Source organism: Sceloporus occidentalis, unplaced genomic scaffold (genome assembly GCF_023333645.1).
Source record: "Sceloporus occidentalis isolate IW3139 unplaced genomic scaffold, rSceOcc1.0.p SCAF_62, whole genome shotgun sequence".
NCBI lineage: Eukaryota > Metazoa > Chordata > Lepidosauria > Squamata > Phrynosomatidae > Sceloporus > Sceloporus occidentalis.
The window spans coordinates 1,573,914-1,582,037 of NW_028317042.1; the positions used below are offsets into that span (position 1 = coordinate 1,573,914).

At 39.8% G+C, this 8,124-nt stretch overlaps 1 protein-coding gene across 1 annotated transcript in view; it reads right to left on the bottom strand.

Annotated features, from left to right (window-relative positions):
* LOC149287278 (tetraspanin-9) overlaps nucleotides 1-7,858 on the bottom strand; it is a 71,124-nt gene extending 63,266 nt beyond the window's left edge. Inside the window, exon 1 of the mRNA XM_089493075.1 lies at nucleotides 7,535-7,858. Within this exon, the coding sequence (XP_089349201.1) occupies nucleotides 7,535-7,858 (324 nt within the window). The remainder of the gene's footprint in view (nucleotides 1-7,534) is intronic.
* Between the last annotated feature and the right edge of the window lie 266 nt (nucleotides 7,859-8,124).

The window sequence follows — 8,124 nt, forward strand, 5'->3', positions numbered from 1 at the left end:
GTGGCCTTTATTATGGTTCTTGTCGATTTTTCTGTGACATCAAAGTTTTTTTGTATTTTTGTCTGTAGTCCTAATAAAAAGGACTTAATTAATGCTCCATTATATTGGCTCACTCAACGTTGACCACTAAAGAAGGGCTTCGATAGATAAAGAGCTCCAGAGGATCCAGAGTTGGCAATCCCTTCTGTAAGGAACAACAAGAAATAACAACCATTCTCCTAACTTCAGCAGCCTTTGCCCAAAGTCTGACAAAATCGAAATTTATGAATTAGCCGGGCTACACGACGGGAAATATTTGCCGGTGTGTTAGATTACGACAAAGAGACGAACTTCAAAACACACGTTTGCATTTTAAGAGCGCGTTCTCAACATCAGCAACATGGCTTCACCTGAATGAAGACATAATTTGCTGGAAATCGTCCAAGGCTGCTGTCAGCAGGAAGAGTTTTTGCAACGATGCCAAAAACCTGAACCTTGACTTATCAGCACTGCAGCACTATTTAAGGAGTATTTACAATTTTGCAAAAAAGGGACTCAAAACCCGGCTGATTACAAAAGATTCCCTACATTGGACATAAGCCTTCGCAAGGCAGATGACTCTTCTATCCGTAGCTAATATATAATATGTATATATTAATATTATTTTATTTTTTTAACCCTTTCTGCGAGAACCAAGAAGAAAGAAGTCATCGAGACATATCCGCATACCTGGAAACTAGCAGAGTCTCACGGTTTTTTTACTCCAATCTCATCCCCTGTGAACATTAGCCACTTACCTTTTGAAGCTCCAGGCTACCACCCCATCCATGGTCCAGCTTTAAAGCCAAACGCATCTCCTACTAGCCATGGAAGCTGGGGGAAGGGTAAAGATGCAAATGCAAAGTCTCTCTCATAACTAAAATCCAGGAGATACAGATCAATTAAGAAGTCAAATGGACTTTTTGGGGAAGAAACACCTATATAAATGCGTGAAAGACTTGGGTTCAGATGGAAAAACTCTTAAAGTTATAGGTACCTGGTTAACACCGCCTGAGCCTTGCGCATTAGTCCCTTTCACATTAAATAAGCCTTTTGAATTATATTTACACACTTTTGCACCCTTTTTGCATGAATCATGGGATCCCAAAGGGAAAAAAAGTCTATTTTAGTCTAAATATTCCTAGAACAATTAAACTGAGAAAAGTAGAAGCTATGGATACTTTCATTAAATTAATTTAGTTGTGCCAAAAAGCTGTGATGGTGGCCGTTCCCCTTTAATTTACCAATTCATTCCGTGTGCTAATGATACGGGCAGACGGGAAAATTATTGCCATTCTGGTAATCTATTTAGTAAGCACAGGTGGAATTAAAACCGAGATGGGTTCAAACAGATATGGCAAATGGATTTAGAGGTTAGGAGCGTTTGAAGATGAATTACACTCCGTAAATAACAAGGACTCAAGAACGTGATGCGATTCGGTGAAAGGAAAGGATCGTAGGACTGGGGGGGGATTTAAAGGCAACAGAAGATTCTAATTATAAGAAGTGTTTTTAAAGCGCGGGGATTTCTTCTTTAAACATTTCCTAGATGATCCGTGGAAGCCATACTTGTCCTATAAAATAATCCCCTTCCCATAAATATACAAGATTAATGAATGTCATCGTCTCTATGCACTGAATCCCATACACGAAGCTGCCGATGCTATAAGTCAACTTCAACACACAACAGAAAATGCAATAACTCACCTGAAAGTGTATTTATTAACAAAACGGAGGAGAAGGACTCTTATCTGCCACCAATGGTATTTGGCTTTGATAAATGTTCTTTGGCTTATCCCAAACACACATCAGTGCAATGAAAGTTGTGTTAGGGAAGTACACACAAATGTATAGATCAAGTGATAGAGGTTTTAAAGATGTTGGCAAAAATAGCCCGTTTTAACGTCTAGAGGCATGGAAACAGTTAAAGAGGCAGTGTTGCCCGTTTTTTCCCTAAGTTTCGGTGAGAGAAAGGGGTCTACTCACTAGAGGGAATGTTATGGTTTCTACTCACTCACTTTACTACTCATTATGAAGGACCAAGAGGTTTCTCCAGCTAGAAGGGTGAGCTGGCCCTGTATAATGTATAAACTAATTGGTGAGGAGCCAACGTCCCTTCCGCAACTTATTGCGGATGGACCTTTATAATGTATAGTGAAGTTAATAAATTGAAACCTTAACTGTCCTCCCAACTCTCCCACCGACTCTCTTTTTAGTGGATAAACTCCAAAGTGTGTTCATCCCACTTTAGGAGTGCCAGTTCCCTCTTTGCTCCCCAAAACCCCCAGACCCTGTCCAGATGCCCCCTCTTTTCTAGGAGCTCAGAATGTCTGATGAGAACGAGGATTATTCGATATGCTTTACCATTTTAACCCACCATATGGTGAACTGTAATAGAGGATTCCTCTACCATTGTCTTTTACAGTAACTGCTCTTTTAAAGATGCCTTAAAACCCAAGTGCGTCGTTCAATAAGCGAGTAAATAAGCAATAAGCATACCATCAAATTATACACCTTATATAATACTCCAATTAAAAAGAAGAACCAAAAAATGTAATTCCCTAAGATGAGGTATCTCCTGCCAGAATTCCTCGGAGGAGACATCCCTTTGCAATGTAAGAAATCACCAGGCTGCCAAAGAATTTACAGCAACTGATGGTCACATCGTCACAAGAGAGGACAAAGAACTCGCCACCATCTGCGTCTACTCCAAAACAAATCAGCAACTGACGTGAAAGACAAGGAGAGTGTTAGTGGGTAAAGGGGAGGTAAAGTATATGGTGGGAATAAAAGTAGCCTGATTAATGGCCAAATCCACTCTTCTCTCTACACGAGCAGCTGTCCGATATGTACTTGTTAGGATGAGTGCCAACTGTCACGGGGCATGAGACTGAGATTTTTCCTTGTCCACGAAAAAAAAAAAAGCACAGAGAACAGCTCGAAACCATGTGTCGATATCCTGTAGAACCGAGGCATATGTTAAATTCCAAGCCCGAGAGCGGAAGTCTATGGGAAACTGATGAGTATTTTTTTTAAGTCATTTCACGTGTTTTTCGTAAGCAGCGGACAAATCTACAAACTTTATGGTTCTTTTTTAAACCTGATGGGTGTCAAGAGCAGCAATTAGTGCTCCATCTATGGTGAGTTGACCGCCACGAAGAGAGAGAGAACTCTTTAGTTTATAGTTGAATAATGTGGTTTTTATGAGGATCACATTTACATTGCTACAAGATTTTAGTGTTGGGCTGGATTTTGTGGGTAAGCAAGCTGTGGAGAGGATTAAGAATATTATATATTAAATTACTATATGGTTAAACTCCAGGCCCTGAAGGCCAGATCCAGGCCAGATTTTATGGATATACCAGCTTGAGACCTGGCAGCTCCATCAAAGTGGTTTTGAACTTCTTGAATCACTTGTGCTTAAACCCAGGGTTTACCTAAACCCTGGTCTGGTTATGGCCCTCAAGGCATGGAGACACCTCTGTCCTTAATTGACTAATTATTTCATTATCTCACAGATTCACAATATAGCATTTATCATCAGTGGCCGAGGTAAAAGTTAATTTAGATGTTTATAGCCCAACTAAGGGCAGTCCCCTCTGCAGTTGGCATCCTGAATGCTTTAAAAGGTTCTACGAGGTATGACAACATCATCACCTCATAACCGGCACATTCTGCAGCAGGAAACTGGGGTGATCAGCCCCCCGATTTTGTAATCGGTGGACAGGCCTAGGCCGACTGAACCCATTAAATAGGTTCCTTGCTTGATTTACTTCTAGGTAATGGAGTGTTATAAGCCTACACGGTATATTAAATCTAGACAAGGACATTGTACATGTCGTCTCCATGCCAATAACATCCTGTCTTTCCATCAATCCTCTGACACATACATTTTAGCAATCTTTTATAAGCCGTTGCACAACTTAACAAGGGAAAGTGTACTTTGCGTGCACCTGGAATTTACATTTGAAACGTATCATAAAAGTGGATAAGTGTCAAAGAGTAATCGGGAAAAGCAAATTAATGGCTTGGTATCTTTAACTTTTTCATTATAGTGTTAGTGTAACAAGGCAACGTGATTTTCGTTACATTATTCCAATATGCATTTCACGGCAATCTTGGCACCCTGATGGCTGTGAATAATGGTACTTAAAATATCATGTTTAGAGTTGGAATTTTGCAACCTATCATCATGGGTTTAACTGGAATTTTGAGATTACACCTAGAAGGCTGTATCTGGTAATCACACCACTGGTTGCTCGCACCACTCTTGCGTCAACCCCTTTATCATATCATGGCTCATGAAAACAAAAAGGGATTCTGGGAAATATTAACTGGACCAATCAATTATCCATGCTAGGAATGACATAAACTCGGTATAAAGAAATGAGCTACTGATTCCGCTAATGTTTTTTTGGAACAGAAAATAAAAGTTTTAGAATTTTGAGTATTCACTAAAGAATAATTTGCAGAATTTAGACGGATTCCCCAATGAGGTCCTTAAAGAATGGCGGAAAGACACCTAAGCACATAAGCTTTCAACGTGTGTTCTCATGCCTTTGTCAATGAGGTTTTGGCGGAAGGTTAACTACTCAACTCAACTACCAATCTTCACCAATACCAACCAGCAGTTATTCCCAGCAACAAATTTCAACCCAAGTTGGCCAACATTGCGTTGACTCCATTTCCCACTTTCTGTGTGGGATCACTGATGGTGAGGCATGGAGCTTCTAGAAAGAACTTTTATTCCTAAAATCTCAACTTTTGACTCTCCTGATCATCACCAAATCAAATTTCTAACTCAAAATGTTCTCCCAATTATAGTGGTCTTCTCTTTTCAACTCCATTCTAGAATGTCCTCTCGCAGGCCAGGGGCCTTAAAGGGCACTGGACTGTCTCTTTCTGTCTCTTAAGTCCTGTACTATTTTTACTATAACTAGAGTCAGCTTTGTTAGCGTGTTTTAAATGCTAATAATAAACATGCGTAAAACAGGGGAGGTGGATGCAGCTTCAATTAGCTGTAGAACATGGCTTATTATGAGCTACGGATCGAGTGTATTCCAAGGAATGTTCTTGCCCCGAATTAAATGATCGGTTGGAAAAATGCAATCAAGGAATTATGATTTATGCCCTTTCTTAAGAGTATCAGTAATGAAGAAGCAATAGTTAATTAAAGCAAGAGAAATGGTAAGATGCCAGCGATAAATCACATGCTGGGTTAACTTACAGCAGAAGATCCTGCTAGGGCAAGAAAGAACCTCGGGAAAGTCGCAAATATTCCTAATGAATGAACAGCGCGTGGATTAACGATTTGCAGCAGGAGGGAGTTCGAAGTTCTCAACTCATATTTTTAAATTACATTAACTTACGCTCATCAAATTTTTATGTTGTACGCGGTTCAGTTCATTCACAGCAACTCTCCAGAGCCTTGATCTTGCTCCACAGTAATGAATACCGGGGGGGGGGTGCCATGGTATTGAATGCTATAATGTCATTGATGTGCATGAGCAGGAATACCTGGAGGATGAAAGGTCTGGAGTCCTCAAATGCGGATGGGGTTCATTTAGTTGGGATTTATTTAGGTGAGCAGGAAGGACTAGAACTATTACATCACAAGTGGAAGGAGTAATACCTACTATCGAGTTAGAGTTTAGGCACCAACGTGTAAACCTGACTTAACAACAAGTTCGGGTAGATGAGATTTTATATAAAATGTAGAGATATACTAGGCTGTACCTAATATTAAATAAAAAAAAACAAACATTTATGTATTATTAAAAAGGATGGAATCGATATGTTATAGAGAGCATGGGGGGGGGAAAATGAGAATTCTACTCAGTACAGATCAAAATCTCAGCATAATTAAATATCACAAGCACGTTGATTCGGGGATCAGACATTTGTAATCTCTGCAAGAAGCCAGACCAGATGGTTCATCACAATCACATACAAGCAACCAATACAACCTATATCTGGGGGGGGGGGAAAGAAAAATTGGATGCAAAAAAGTATTAACTGTTTGTTGGACGGAATGCTGAGCTTTGTTCTAGAACGCAAAGCAATTCTTGTTCAACACTTACTGTAAAGTAATGCTGCAGGTGGTAATACCAACACGTGTATGTATATATGTATATGTATATATATATGGATAGATAGATAGATAGATAGATAGATAGATAGATAGATAGATAGATAGATAGATAGATAGATAGGATTATAAAGATTTAAAAATCAAAATGAGATGTTGAACTGCCACAGAATAAGATGACACTGGGTACAATATTCTGCAAATGTATGAAACAAGCTAGGATAAGTCCCATGGGTCTATCGCAAGACCTAATGATCCCTTCTTGTCCTGTTCGTGTCTTTATGAATCAGCTCAAAAGCAAATAATATTTTAAATAAAAAAAAAAAAACAATACTTCAATAGCTTGTTCTAGCGCAATAAGAATTTTGGACTCCAGGACAATGCGAGTCGATTCTATAAACTTGCCTTCCGAGTATTTTCTCCTCTTTAAGAAATATTATTGAGCTGTGATTAGAGAATATATTACATCTCATGCAGAGGATGCGCCGCAGAAAGCCTGGCGCTTAATCAATGATATAAAGTGCCACATAGGGGCTTTTTCACTAACTAATAATGCGGCATAAGCGCATTCATCTTCTTCTGATTAGGGCGAGCTGTGTGCAGGCTAAGCCTTCCGGGCTGCAAGGGTTTAATGGTAAGAGGCCGTGCCATCATGGCACTGGGGATTAACCCTTTCAGCACCGGAGAGCTGGAAACCGATGCTCCCCATGGACAGAGTGGAGCGTGGCGAAAACTCTCAATGCCGATGACCGGTGCTAACCTCTCGAAAGCCAGAAGGGCCACCAGGACACACTGCTGGTCGAGTACTACCTCCGAGTACTCAAGGGGTTAAAAAAAAAACACAGTCCGTTTTCATGTGTCTCAGAGTAAAAAAAATGAACCGTAAGCAGTTGTTTTAATGTTCTAAGCTAGAAATGCATTTTTTTTATGACATTCCAAAAAAAAATGGAAAAGGGATTTTCAGTCCCTTGCTAAATATTAAGCGGCCGAAGAGGATGATGATGGAGTTAGGATTGCAGCTGCTGTCTGCAGTGATCTCTGGTGCATTTGGAACAGTTGTATCTCTCCTTTAAGTTATTTCAATAATGCCTACAAGTAAATCAAAGAAGGGGCTGGCAAGACAATTAAAGCGCTACCCCTGCTGGGTGCGTTCTGTAATTACTTAAAAATGCAAATATACTTCTTAGAATTTATTGTGCTTTGACTTTGTTACGCTATACAATGTTAATTTGTAGCTAAGAAATCCTTATGATTATTTTACATATATATCAGTTAACCTATTGGCTTTCAGAGTGGCCACAAAAATGCCACGCTCTCTTTGCTCAAACCACTATGGGAGTGAAGAGGTTAAATGATATCATCGATCACCACAGAAAGGAACATGGAGCAAAACAGTGCATTTAAGAAGTAAATGAGAATGGTACTCACCCAAAATATTAAGTTAAACAGGAACATCATGTATTTCAAACAACAGAGACAGCCTCTTGCCATGTTGCACTTCTTAAATTCTAGAAGGAAAACAAATGATAGATCCAGATAAAAGACCACGTATTTTCCCCCCTTGGTTGTAGAACACTTGTCCGTTTTCACACCGGAATTGGTCTGGCCACGAGATCCAGAAGTACCAAAAAAAGCTCCAGCAGTGAATCCTCTACCAAACTCCCTGCCTGAGGTAGATGGTTTAGCTGAGTCTCTACTGTCCACAGATGGACTCCGGTGGATTGAGGAATCCTCACTACTTGACTTTTCCATGGTCTTTCTTCTTACAATTCCCAGAGCTATTGTTTCGCATGTCTCAGCATAAAATCCAGCACCGGTTACAATCTACAATCCAGTTACACTGTCCTTATCTTCTACAAGCAAAGAGGTCCACGCTGGGACACTACACGCTTGGACTTTCTCGGTCAAGAACTTGATGCACCTTCTAGATGTTAAGACTATTTAATGTTTCTGGCCAGCTAGACATTTTTTCATACATCGTTTCTTTCTAAAAGATCCGTCTCTATCCGTAAATATGT